Genomic DNA, 14,617 nt, shown 5'->3' with positions numbered 1-14,617 from the left:
GAATTTTTTTTTTAACATCTTTATTGGAGTATAATTGCTTTACAATGGTGTGTTAGTTTCTGCTGTATAACAAAGTGAATCAGTTATACATATACATATATCCCCATATCCCCTCCCTCTTGAGTCTCCCTTCCACCCTGCCTATCCCACCCCTCTAGGTGGTCACAAAGCACCGAGCTGATCAGAGCTGGAGGATATGAGGTCCAGACAGGGTACATATTTTCTTGTTCACTTAGCCAAGCAGAACCATTGTCATTAAAGGTGACCTAGGGTGCAAAGTTGGAGTCTCATGACTTCAGTGCTGATCTCCAATGGCGTGGGTGCTGACTCGTTTGGAAGAGAAATTCTTTAATCCTATGTCTATTTCAGTGCCTTTTACCCACTCTTTCTAGTTATTATCCAACAATAAGCAAGAGTTTCTCTCTTGTTTAGTGAAACTTTTCCACCACAATCACCTTCTGGAAGCAGAACAACTGGGTTGAATCCAGGTGCAACTCCCTGTGACTTCTTAGCCATTGAATACCCTGTCCTGGCTGTTGTCACCCAGTTGTGGCAAATAAAAGCCCATGAGGTAGTAATTGGTTTGGTTCCATTCTCTCCTTTACCATCTTCTGAGAGGCCTGGTCTTCCAGTGCTGTTGTTTCCCTGTCAGGGTCGCTTGTTCCCTTTCCGTGTGATATTCTGAATCTGAAGTGACAGTGCAATGTGGATTAGGTCTCTATTCCGCCTCACTTCTTTATCAGAGACAAACGTTTACTTGAACGGACTGATGCTTCTCCCTCTTTCTGCTTCTTGGTTTACTGGCATCTGCAAATGTAGTTGGGTTTTTCTTGCCACTAGCTGTGTTGCCAGTTGTAGGGATTGCACCTTTAGCATTGATTTGTATTCGTACTAACTCTGTGCAAGGCAGGTTGGCATTTAACCTGTTGATTCCTGGTCTGCCTCCCCTCACTCTACCACCCCCAATCAAGGGGACTCATAGGAGTGAAGACGGTTTTGTAAGAAACCTCAGCTCACTCAGCTGGCGGACTTGTAGGGGGAGTCGTGGAACATGAGGGTTGGAAGGAATGGTAGCAGGCATCTCATCTTCAATTTACAGATAGGGAGACACACTGAGGTTCAAAGAGGTCAAGGGACTAAAGTCACAGAGCCAGTTAGTGGCTGAGCTGGAAATCCACCCAAGTCCTCTGCATGTCAGTCCAGTGTTTTTTCCAGTATTTCCATCTGTCGGTTAGATAATCTGTATAAATGTTTGGCATTTCTGTAGAGTTGCTCTCTCGTCACCCCTTCCGAGTAATGGCAGCTGTCCATGCAGAGAGTGGGGCACTTAGCTAGTGTGGGGCCAGAGCTGCCTGTAAGGAGAAGTGGAGTGAATGCATTGACATTTTCAGCCGGTGGAAGATACTGTTTGCCCTTCCCGCTCTCATCAGAGGAAGAGTGATTACGTTTGCTATTCAACTAACAATTGTGTGCAATTTTCAGCCTGCCTCGTTGTTTAACGTTGTCTTCCCATGCTTCCATCACATGCCACAGCATATCTGCTTCGTAATTACACTGGTAGGGACTTACCTACACCGTTTGGAAAAGGTTTGCCTAAAGTACCTATTTACTTGTGCATAATAAATCTTGATTGATACCTTGGTAGTCTCTGAGATCATTCTAAGGTTCCCTCCCACAATGGGGAGGATTGAAGAGACAGGGAAACGGGTGACAAAAAAAGAACAACAACAACCAAAAAGAGGGCTGTGTTTCCTCACTGATGACCTAAGAGGAGAATTATGGATGATTTGGCATCTCCATGGCTGACTTTTACTTGTTTCTGGCTAGTTCTACAGTCAGGATCTTCCCTAGACTCATGAGTTTGTGCGTAGTTGTCATTAGCATTCATCTAATAAGTGAGTCACATCATTTTCAGAGGAGGTCACTGTGATCCCAGAGAGAGCAAAGGTCTCACTATGAGCTCATGGCAGAGCTGAGACTGGGAGCTGGGTGTGAATTCAGAAGATCTGGTATCTTGCAGCTGAGGACCAAGATGTAGAAAAGGATAATTAGCTGTAGTCTAGGAGGGAAGCACAGTGTACCATTTTAACAGCCCCTTAAGAAAGCAGTTTTGAAACTCTAGGAAGGCACTGACTTTTATACAAAGAGGGAAGGTCGTGAAAAATCTCTAAAGGTATAGGACAGTGTTATTTAAATCTTAATTGCTTGTTTAAGTGGAGAAAATGTTGCTAAGGGACACGAATCCTAAACTTAATCGGCTATCAACTACTTCTGATGTTTAAGTCACAAAGGCCCTCAGCCTCTCAATTCTTCTACCAATAAAATAGTGTTGTTCATACCTGTCTCTTCCTTCAGTGTCATTCATTTATTCATCAAACATTGACCAAGAGCCAGGCCTTGCTTGGGTTAATTGCCAAGGGAGATTTAGGGACTAGTGTAACATAATTTAAAGAGTAAAATAAACACTCTAAGTCATTATTCCCAACCCTTGAATCAGAATACATACATAAAGATTCCCAGATGAGTCCTAGTGTGCAGTTTTGAAAACCACTTCTTTAAGTTTATAGGACTTGGTGTTAGATAATACCATACAACGGGGCTTGGTTGTTTTTAAAGTTTGGTGAGCTATGTAAATGTTTAAAGAAGAGTACTATCGATTTTAAGCCTTTTTTTTTTGGCTGTGCCATGCAGCATACGGGATCTTAGTTCCCTGACCAAGGATCAAACCCATACCCCCGCCTTGGGAACGCAGAGTCTTAACCACTCGACCGCCAGGGAACTCCCTTGTTATTGATTTTAGAAAAGAAGCAAAACTTGAGCAAACACTAGTTCGTTCTATTTTTGTGGATGACAGTGACTCGTCATTCACATGCTATCTTTAGAGAAGCTTGGTAGCCATTTTTAGTATTAAATGTCACCTTACCTGTAGCCCTAGGTTTTCCCACCCATAGAGGAAGGGTCTTGGACATCACATGGCCTTTTTCAGTTGTTTGCGTTTTCTTGTGTCTAATCAATTTGGCTAGACTTTTGGCTTCATCAATTTGTGATCCTGGGGCTCATGATAGTTAGGTTTGATGGAACAAAATAGAGAAGACATTATGGCAGGTAGGATGCAGGAGCTAGGGATGGATGTGAAAGCAAAATCTCCTGTTTCTAAGTGATGACTTTCTTTGGATTGTGGTGTTTTCTTTTTCCTCCAAACAGACAGGTAGTACCATGGTGAAGACCATGGCTTTTGGGTCCAAGACTTGTGTCCAAGCTTCAGCTTTGCTCTTTCTTAGCTGTGTATCCTTGAGCAAGTTATTTAACTCTTAGAGCCTTACTTTCTTGATCTGCTAAATATGGAGAAAGATAACCCTACCTCATGTAATAGTCAGAATGATTATGTGGCCAGTAGAAAATTGCTTGGCATATAGTAAGTCCTCAATAAACACTTGCTATTTATTGTCAGTCTGTAGCTTCTCGTACCCACTGAACAGTTAGGAGGAGAAGACAGAAGAGCGACAGAGCGGCGATAAGTGAAACCTCTTGGGTTATTCTTAATTGCTTTGCATTTGATGACAGTTCCTGAAAGACCAGTGCTTAGGGAGCCCCAGCTTTTTAACTCCCATCAGCAGTAGGCATCTTGCTTGGAGGAGGGCCACTTCTCTTGTTTTCCTGTCTTCTGATGGCATTTGTGTATTTTCAGAGCCTCTGTGTAGATCTTCCCTTTCACTTCTTACTTTCATGATGATTACATGCTTAGAGTGAAACCAATCGAGAACCAGAGGAAGTAAGAGCAGGGTAAGTTTTGGTCCAGCAAAACCAGCTCTCACCAGTGCTTATCTCTCTCTCTCTGTTTACCATGGGTCTCTTTCTGAGAAGCTGAGAAACCCCAGGGAAATGTTCTAGTTCGTCCGTTCACTAAACTTGTGAGGTTTTCTCAAACCCATTTATCAAAATGAAGGGCTGTAATTAAGTTTTCAGAGAAGGAAAGCACTCTAGAATATTAGAGCTGATTGGGACTTTACAGACATTCATTCTGCAAATGAGCATCTTTTCTTGTTAAAAAAGTCACACTGGCAAAGCTGAGACTAGAACTGGGGTCATAGGGACTCTATGTGTATACTATTGTATTTATCTCCTTCCTTGGATCCATTTTGCATAGATTAGTTTTTCTTACATAGAGTTTTCACTCCTGTTAGATTCCTGTTCAAAGATAAAAGTTCTAGCTTTTTATTTCTCTGTATAAGACCTTTAAATGAGCAAGGCTTATTTTAACCTTTCAAATCTTTCCCCCAAATATTCTAAGTCCCTCATTTCAGTTCAGCTGGTCTGCTGCCTTCTCAAAGAAATGCCTTGCTTCTTCCTTCAGTTCACAGAATTTTCAGGCATTGTCCTTTTGCTTATTCCCTTTGTCTTTCAGAGCCCCCTAGCTTTCAAAGTACCCCTGTGCTAGATCCTGTGACATACCCCAAGTGTTTCTTTTTTGTTTTTTGTTTTTGTATACTTTGTGTTGCCCTTTTTCTCTTTTCACATATAAAAATATATCTTCCTCAGGTAGGCTTTAAACTCCTTGAAAACAGGATGATAATCTGAAACATCTGAGTACAGGATGAGACTTTGCTTTATCTGGAGCTCTAGGGCTTGGCAAATAAATTTATTCATTTATTAAATTAACGGACATTTTTATTGAGTGCCTATTATGTATTAGGCTGTGAGGTTAGAGCATGATAATTACTTCTGCTCTCAAGGATTGAAGAGTTTAGTTTGTGATACAGGCAAGCAGAGAGGCAGAGTGACATGTGATGAGAGTGATGACGGCAGTATCCCAGGTGCTGTGGAAATGTAGTGAAAGGGGACATAGCTTGAACTGGAGGACGGAGAATGTTAATTATGTCTTCAAGGACTAGTAGGAAGTGATGCTCAGATCTAAATGATACATAGTACATGAGACATCATTTTTAATTGAGAGGTAGCTTGGGTGAAGGGGAGCAGAGATAAAACCTAGAGGAGGGGCTTCCCTGGTGGCGCAGTGGTTGCGCGTCCGCCTGCCGATGCGGGGGAACCGGGTTCGCGCCCCGGTCTGGGAGGATCCCACATGCCGCGAAGCGGCTGGGCCCGTGAGCCATGTGGGCCTGCGCGTCCGGAGCCTGTGCTCCGCAACGGGAGAGGCCACAGCAGAGGGAGGCCCGCATACCACAAAAAAAAAAAAAAAAAAAAAACCTAGAGGAAATGGGTGAATTTCCAGCAGAATATAAATGCTGAAAAATGACCTCAAAATAAGTATAAAACTGCTACAATTACTGTAGAAGTTCCTGGAAATATGATTAAGCTCTATTATTAAAGAAAGTTTCATATCTAGTTGGCTTTACACTGAATTCTGATAAACCTTTAAAGATCAGATAGTTCCAATCTTATCAGTAAACTAATCCAAACAGTAGAAGAGGATGCAGAACCCCCATATCAAAACCTAATAATGATAAGTAAAACAAGTAGAGGAAAACACTACAGAATGATCTTACTTAGTATTATATGTACAGAAATTCTATGTAAAATAGAATATTTAATTCATCAATATGGACATATATACACTACCAAATGTAGAATGGATAGCTAGTGGGAGGCAGCCGCATAGCATAGGGAGATCAGCTCTGTGCTTTGTGACCACCTGGAGGGGTGGGATAAGGAGGGTGGGAGGGAGGGTGACGCAAGAGGGAAGAGATATGGGAACATATGTATATGTATAACTGATTCACTTTGTTGTAAAGCAGAAACTAACACACCATTGTAAAACAGTTATACTCCAATAAAGATGTTAAAAAAATAATACCAAAACACGACAACTGTGACTGAGTAGGATTTTTTTCTAGGACTGCAAAGATGGTTCAATATCTAGAAATCTATCAACACAATTCATTACATCTCTAAATTAAGGGAGGGAAAAAAGAGATGATTCCATCAGTGGATGCTAAGAAGGGAGATGCAGATTCTAGAAAGGGAGGAGTAACCAAGGAGATCAGCATTTATTCATTCATCCGTTCATGCATAACATATTTTTCTAAGGGCTTCCTGGCCAGGCATTGTGCTGGTATAGTGAGACCACTTAGGAACTTCCAGCTTCTTGGGGCAGATAGGCAGGTGATTAAATAGCTTACATGTGGACTGTTATTAGTATGAAACAAGAGCCTGGGGAATTAAGTTACTCTTTCTGGAGGGAGCTAGGGAAATGTTCACAGCATCAGAGACATTTCAGCTGCGTCAAGATAACAAAAAGGGGGGGTTGTACTTGGTAGAAAGTAATGGCATTGTAGATGGTGGACACAACATGAGCAAGCCTTCAGGGTCATTAAATTTCGTTATAAATCCTGGGAGTGTGTCACCGGGCCACTGGTAACATATAGAAGAAAGGTTTGAGAAAATGCTGTTAAGGTCTTATGCAGACAGGTACTTGGCCAGACCCTGGCACTCACTGGAGGTGTCACTGGGGTTGCCTCCATGGAGAGTACAGTGGAAGGGTGATATATGGTGCTGGGGATAACTGAAAATATGGTGGGGTCCATGGTTTGCACATGGATGCTTACATTTTCATTTTTCATATTCTCCCAGAAGTTTCCTGTTCCTTTATATCTGTAGAATTTCTGAAAAGGCCAGGATTCTACAGTCAATTGGCAATGTGCGATTGCTCAGGAAACATGCCTCTTTGCTTTAGAAATCACTGTATCCTATATTAACCCATTTTGAAAGTTTCTATTTTGGAATAACTTGAGATTTATAGAAAATTTGCAAGGATAATATTAACCCATTTTTAAAAAAAATCCACAAATAAAATTTATACTACAAATGTGCAGGGCACGTTAAAATTTTCAAGTCTTTATTTTATCCTACTTGTTCCCCACTTATACTCACTTTGGTCTTGTTGAGAGTAGAACAGACACTTTATTCCGTTTTAGTAGAAAACTGAGGCTCAATTAAAGAAACAAAACCAAAATTAATGTTTCTGAACCCTGAGAGATGAGCTTGGTTTTGGTATCTAAAAAAAAAATCTCCAAGACTTCTAAATGTGCAGCCAGTTTTAAGAACCAGGAATAAACCAGATTCACAGTTGTTTTTCTGTATTGGTTTTGTGCTGGGCCTTAATGGTGGTTTAGGGATGTATAAAATATGGTCCCCTCTCTTCCAAGGAACCTACAATTTACCAAGTGTCTGTGTATATTAGCAGGTGTACAAGGTGCAGGGGAGGAAAATAAGGCCCTGCAACCAGAGTGAAAAGCCAGTGTCCCCACTGGCTTAAGTAACAGAACCCTCCTGATTCCTAATTTAGAGGCTTCCTCATTGCTCCATGTCGTCCTCTTTGATTGAGAGACCTACACCTCCAACAATTTTCCTCCCCTCACTTTGCTTAGCACTTGACAGTATATAAAACACTTTAATGTTGTCATCTCATTGGTTGTCATGAAACTCTGTGAGTTAAGGGGGACAGGGAGCAGGGGAACCTGGGACAGCGGATAAGGGCAGTGGGGCTGCTCAGGGTCATGTCACTCCTGCTGGCGTGGTGTCATGCTACCCAGGCCACGCTGGGCCCCATCTCTCCCCCTCCACCCCATCTTTCCCTGGCCATGCCACGTGCTGAGGCCTTTATTTTTTCCTGCATTTCCAGTTTTCTTTGTTGTGACAGACATCTGGAGGTAATCATGGAGCCCTCTCAATTAATTCAGTCCAATTAATAAATTATGGGGTGGATTTGGGGCTGGGAGAGGGTGAGGGAGCCTTCCGGGCCTCCCCACGCTGGAGAGCTCTTGCAATCAGACTTGGAGAGCCCTCCTCAGTGGCAGTCTGTGAAGCTTGGCCCCAGCCTGCAGGCTGCCTGTAGGGGTGGTTGGCTTACGCTGACACCAAGACATCGTTCTTCTTTCCTCACAGAGTGTATTTTAATCCCAGTAGAATAGCCCCTGGACTGGCTGGTGTATCCCCTTCCTCGCTGAGTTCTTCCTAAAGGTCCTGTATGCTATCCGCTCAGCAGAGTTCCTGATGGGTGTGATACGGGGGCTGCCCTGTGCATTACAGGGGTTGAATAGTTTAGCCCCTGGCTACTAAGTACCAGTAATTGTCCTAGGCATTGTGGCAAACAGTGTCCCTCCTTGTGATTTCCAAGTGCCCCTTGGTGAGGAGCAGTACTGCTCCTGCCAGAGGGATCGTTTTAAATGTCCTGCCATGCATTAGTCATGCCCTTGTTTCAAGAATAGGCCTTTGGGGGTTCCTTAATGCCTGCAGAATAAATTCAAACTCCTCAAGCTTGCATGCAAAGCTGTCAGTGCTTTGGTTCCACCCCACATTTTTAGTTCTTTTGCTAGCTACTTTTCCTTATTCCTCCATGGCCATGCAAAATGGAAGTACCGTGTACTTTTCTGCTCATGCAAGGTTGCCTCCTTTGTTCAGGCCCGACCTCTACTTGGCACTCGAGGCCCAGTCTGAAGGCTGCCTCATTAATGACGCCTTAGTTCTGCTCCCTGCAACAAAGGATCTTATCTTTTTCTACATTCCAGCAACACTTTATTTTTTTTTTACCTCATTTAGATAATATCACCTCATTTAGGTCACTTACCACCATTTAATTGATGTGGTAATCATTTTAATAGATTATTAGTAAAATTGAAGCTTTTTTCCAACCTTGCTAGTATAAGAGTCTCCTCCCATAGAAACTTCTTAAGGTTAGGGACCAATTCTTACTCATGTCTATTTCCTGAAGAGTCCTAGGCACTAAAATAGGTAACTGTTGGAAGAGAGGAATTCCAGATTGGTTGAGGGGAGTGTTCAATTTTTCTCCTCTTCCAGTTAAGACAAGTTTTTCATAACTCTCCTCCTTTTTTTCCTCCCCTCCCTTCCTGCCTCCCCCCTCCCTCTCTTCCTCCCTTTCTTCCTCCCTTCCTTTCTTCCTTCCTTCCTCCCTCCCCCCTTCCTTCCTCCCTCCCCCTTCCTTCCTTCCTTCCTCCCTCCCTTTCTTTCTTTCTTCCTTCCTTCCTTCCTTCCTCCCTTCTTTCCTTCCTTCCTTCCTACCTTTCTTCCTCTCTTCCTTCCTCCCTTCCATCCTTTCTTCCTTCCTTTCTTCCTTCCTTCCTTTCTTTCCTTTCTGTTTTTTCTCCCTTTTATTCTGAGCCGTGTGAATTCCCTCCCTCCCTCCCTCCCTCCCTCCCTCCCTCCCTCCCTCCCTCCCTTCCTTCCTCCCTCCCTCCCTTCCTTCCTTCCTTCTCTCCTTCTTCTCAGAGTCCTTTTTCAAGATTTTATTAAGTATGGATTCAGAAGAAGTAAAACGAAGTGAAGTATATTGCCTTCATTTTTGTGTTTCTTTAAAAACAACTGTTGTTTGTTTCTTTTTAATTCCAGATTCAACAATGTCTCACCCATCTTGGCTGCCACCCAAAAGCTCTGCTGAGCCCCTTGGCCATGTGTCTGCACGGATGGAGACCACCCATTCCTTTGGGACCCCCAGCATTTCAGTGTCCACACAACAACCACCGAAGAAGTTTGCCCCAGTCGTTGCTCCAAAGCCCAAGTACAACCCATACAAGCAACCTGGCGGTGAAGGTGAGTGAAGGATTGCAGGGGTGGGTTCCCCAAATGGGAGAGTTCAATATAATAAAAAGTGATTTGTAGTACAATGTTGTGTTGGAACAAGGTAGCTCAAGAATTTGTGGTGTGGTTATCATAGTGTATAGACTGTCAAAGGTTAAAAAGCATCAAGTAACCATCTAGGCAGCTCTTCTTTTGGGCATAAAGATTGAGATCTCTTAGGGGTTATATGACTATGGTTATACAGTGAGTTCGGGCCAGAGCTAAAACTAGAACCCTCATCTCTTCATTCATAGCTCAGTGCTCTTCTAATGCTGTATCCTCCATCCCCATCCCACTGTCTTGTAGAAATGTGTCTACCACCCATTCGTCCCTCCCTCTTGCCATTGGACATGTGTCCAAAAATGCTGCCAAACAGTGGACTCCCCTCTAATGTGAAGGGAATAAAGACAGGGTTTCTTATAGAGAAGGGGGCAGAGGTGTGAGGAAGTCTAGTAGGTATGACAGTCGATGCACACCCGAGGGGCAGGATGGGGCAGGTCCTATATTGTGTTGGCGTATGTGAGAGGGAGGAGAGAAGCAGGTAACGCTTGCACTTCAGACCCCTCCAGGAGGGGTCGGATTCACCACGAGTGCTGTGAATTCCGGTGAGTTGTCCCCTTGGCCGACTCTTCCTGCATTGAGATGCCCCATCCTCGTCACTGTACTCTGTGAGGTTCTCCCACTGTCTAGCTGGTTCTCTAGGGACACTGGCGTCATCTCTGATCCTCTGTAGCTCTTTGCTCAACTCTTTGTTCTTTCTTAACATGCCACCTCACACCCTTCAGTCACCTGTCACAATCCTATTTGTCTCACCTTCTCCAGTGTCTGGACTTGACCTAGATCCAAAGTAATCACTCCCTTCCCTGGGTTTCCACATGCATCTTATTCTGACTATCAACTACCTGCTTCTTTTTTGTTCCTCCTGCTCTTCTTAATCTGCCGCTACTGACCAGAGAGTCCGTGTGAGGCACTGTGCTTTTCATTGTCATTTTATTGCCTTCCCTATAACCCAATGAACTAAGTATTTTTTCACATAAAGAAATGGAAGCTTAGAGAAAAGAGGTGACATTCTCTGTGGTTTTGTGGCTACAAAGTTTCTGAAGTGAGGCTGTTGTCTTCACCCAGCCTGCTATGCTGCTGGTCCTTCTCTTCCTGGCATATGTGGCACTCAGGCCCCATATGATGGTGATACTTCCCTACTTCCTTATAAGAATGTAAGCTTTGTTTCCCCATTTAAGCAACAAGACATGGTTTCTCACTCATCCTTATGTTCCTCTTGGCTCTTATTATGCTACTGTGTTTTTAGTGGGAATGATTGTGTATGGTCAAATGTATGTCTGTATGTTCCTATGTGTATATATATTTGGATGGATGGCGGATGGCTGCATGGGTGAGTGCACTGCTCAGTAATTCTTCTCTTGCAATAAACAGTTTGGAATGTGGCATCCTCCCTCGAAGCAACTCAGTCTCACTGAATTTCTGAAGTCTTGAGTCTCTTTCTTGCAATTCTGCCAATCTCTCTTTCTTTTTAATATAACCTTTTTTGAATACGTAAAGGAAGAAATTTCCCTTGCATATATGCATTTTAAAGACAAACATGGATAAAGGTTCATGGATATTCAGACTTTTTAAAATATAGCTCCATCTCTTCATCTGCTATATATTATGACATGATATTTGTTAGAACTGTAAGATTTGCTTTCCTTTATATTTAATTTAAATGTTAGTGCATCCTCTGTTGCTCTCAGTGTTTTTATAATTCATGTTATTTTTGTTTAATTTTTTATACATTTTCTAAAGTTTATATCCATTTTCTTTTTTTGTCCATTTAGAATGTTCTTTACCATTAGTGCAATCCCCAGGTAGGAGGTAACACAGTTTTCATTTACCGTGTGAGTTGATGAGGTCTCGTGTCTCAGCTCACGCCATTGCCATTCTTTGCCTCTGTACATACGCGCCCTCAATTTCTAGCCCATAAAGCCTTAACATTCATAGCTTAATTCAGGCCCTGACTTCCAAGAACCTCAGCCACAAAGACAGAGTGTAGAACTAACAGAAATCACACAGTCCCCCTTTTGCCGGTATAAAGATGAGAACTGCAGTGCAGAGAGTGTGAATGATTTGTTCAGAGATGCACGGCCTGCTTGTGGTCAAGTTGGTACCAGACCTCAGGTCCCCTTTGTTTGAGTCCAGAGTTATCAGGACCTTGTATTATATTCTACTCAGTCCCTCAGCCATAAGCTCTATGCATCTCATACAATCCTTTTCACAACTGTCCTTCTAATAGATTTACTTGTGTATGGTCCTGTCTCCTTTGGTAGACTTGGACCTTTTAGAGGCTGGGGCTGCCTGACTCATGCCTTTACTCCCAACAGCATCCAGCAGGACACCTCACACCTAGTAGCTACTCAATGACGTTTGCAGTGATAGTTAAACTACAGCAATATGAGCCTGCTTTTCCAAGCACAGATTCGAGCTTCTTAACCACTTTTTAGGCTTTATGGTTCTGTTTGAATTTCTTTTACCCCGTCTCCCCATTTCTTGAGCTTTTTAGCCCAGGATTTGTTTAACCACTGCTACCTTGAAGTTACCGATTACATTTCTCACCTTGGTATTATGTCTGTAATCTCTGGGGTTTGCTTTCTCATTTTTAAATTCTGACTGTGAAAGCAGAAAAAGTACCCACATGTTTTCCACATCAACTTATATTTATGTGATACCGTATGTTATAATTTTTTTATAAGGTATTCTGCTAATAACTTTCTCTAAAGGGCTTTGGCACATTTAAGAGTAGGTGTACTTTTTTTTCCCAGTTAGTAGCTCTTTAGGCCTTAGGGTCTTTTTATTTTACTACCATTGTTCTCATTTTTCATTGATTTTTTTTTTTTTCAACAACTTGTGTGTCTTGGAATGCCCCTGCATTTTCAAATGCCTTTTTGTGTCCTGTAACTATATGGTTATGAGCCCATATATATTTTTTATTGTTTTGTCTTCTTGCAAATTTTACCATGTTAAGTGTCTACGTACTTATTTATGGAATGAAGTTGGTATGTATATATGGTTTTGTCTCATCACGTTCTCTTCTAGACTGATGAGGGCAATAAGATAGTGGAATTTTTCTTTTGGTCTTTAAAGTACTAGCAGTAGTGGTTTTTTTTTTTTTTATACATATTAGTGGATATATGTCAATCCCAATCACTACCCTGCCACTTTCTCCCCTTGGTGTCCATGTGTTGGTTCTCTACATCTGTGTGTCAATTTCTGCCCTGCAAACCGGTTCATCTGTACCGTTTTTCGAGGTTCCACATATATGTGTTAATATACGATATTTGTTTTTCTCTTTCTGACTTACTTCACGCTGTATGACAGTCTCTAGATCCATCCACGTCTCTACAAATGACCCAATTTCGTTCCTTCTTATGGCTGAATGATATTCCATTGTATAGTAATAGTCCATTGTACCACATCTTCTTTATCCATTCGTCTGTCAATGGGCATTTAGGTTGCTTCCATGTCATGGCTGTTGTAAATAGTGCTGCAATGAACATTGGGATGTCTTTTTGAATTACGGTTTCTCTGGGTGTATGCCCAGTAGTGGGATTGCTGGGTCATGTGGTAATTCTATTTTTAGTTTTTAAAGGAACCTCCATACTGTTCTCCATAGTGGCTGTATTAATTTACATTCCCACCAACAGTACAAGAAGGTTCCCTTTTCTCCACACCCTCTCCAGCATTTGTTGTTTGTAGATTTTCTGATGATGCCCATTCTAACTGGTGGGAGGTGATACCTCATTGTAGTTTCGATTTGCATTTCACTAATAATTAGTGATGTTGAGCAGCTTTTCATGTGCCTCTTGGCCATCTGTATGTCTTCTTTGGAGAAATGTCTATTTAGCTCCTCTGCCCATTTTTGGATTGGGTTCTTTGTTTTTTTAATGTATAGTCTGAAGTCAGGGAGTCTGATTCCTCCAACTACGTTTTTTTCCCTCAAGACTGCTTTGGCTATTCGGGGTCTTTTGTGTCTCCATACAAATTTTAAGATTTTTTGTTTTAGTTCTGTAAAAAATGCCATTGGTAATTTGATAGGGATTGTATTGAATCTGTAGATTGCTTTGGGTAATATAGTCATTTTCACAATATTGAGTGTTCCAATCCAAGAACATCGTATATCCATCTGTTTGTATCATCTTTAATTTCTTTCATCAGTGTCTTATAGTTTTCTGCATACAAGTCTTTTGTCTCTCTATGTAGATTTATTCCTAGGTATTTTATTCTTTTTGTTGCAGTGGTAAATGGGAGTGTTTCCATAATTTCTCTTTCAGATTTTTCATCATTAGTATATAGGAATGCAAGAGATTTCTGTGCATTAATTTTGTATCCTGCAACTTTACCAGATTCATTGGTTAGCTCTAGTAGTTTTTTGGTGGCATCTTTAGGATTCTCTATGTATGGTATCATGTCATCTGCAAACAGTGGCAGTTTTACTTTTTATTTTCCAATTTGTATTCCTTTTATTTCTTTGTCTTCTCTGACTGCCGTGGCTACAACTTCCAAAACTATGTTGAATAGTAGTGGCGAGAGTGGACATCCTTGTTTTCTTCCTGATCTTAGAGGAAATGCTTTCAGGTTTTCACCATTGAGAATGATGTTTGCTGTGGCTTTGTCGTATATGGCCTTTATTATGTTGAGGAAGGTTCCCTCTATGCCCACTTTCTGAACAGTTTTTATTCCCTCTATGCCCACTTTCTGGAGAGTTTTTATCATAAATGGGTGTTGAATTTTGTCAAAAGCTTTTTCTGCATGTATTGGGATGATCATATGCTTTTAATCCTTCAATTTGTTAATATGGTGTATCACATTGATTGATTTGCATATATTGAAGAATCCTTGCATCTCTGGGATAAATCCCACTTGATCATGGTGTATGATCCTTTTAATGTGTTGTTGGATTCTGTTTGTTAGTATTTTGTTGAGGATTTTTGCATCTATATTCATCAGTGATATTGGTCTGTAATTTTCTTTTTTT

General features: G+C 41.7%; 1 protein-coding gene across 13 annotated transcripts in view; it reads left to right on the top strand.

Moving 5' to 3' along the window:
• LPP (LIM domain containing preferred translocation partner in lipoma) overlaps positions 1 to 14,617 on the top strand; it is a 745,137-nt gene that overhangs the window by 247,476 nt on the left and 483,044 nt on the right. For all 13 annotated transcript variants that reach the window (XM_024124352.3, XM_024124347.3, XM_024124350.3 and 10 more), the window contains one exon: positions 9,364 to 9,564. In XM_024124352.3, coding sequence (XP_023980120.1) covers positions 9,372 to 9,564 — 193 coding nt within the window. In that variant the 5' untranslated portion in view covers positions 9,364 to 9,371. The remainder of the gene's footprint in view (positions 1 to 9,363; positions 9,565 to 14,617) is intronic.

Source organism: Physeter macrocephalus, chromosome 1 (assembly GCF_002837175.3).
Source record: "Physeter macrocephalus isolate SW-GA chromosome 1, ASM283717v5, whole genome shotgun sequence".
NCBI lineage: Eukaryota > Metazoa > Chordata > Mammalia > Artiodactyla > Physeteridae > Physeter > Physeter macrocephalus.
This window is presented reverse-complemented; position numbering and strand designations above follow the sequence as displayed.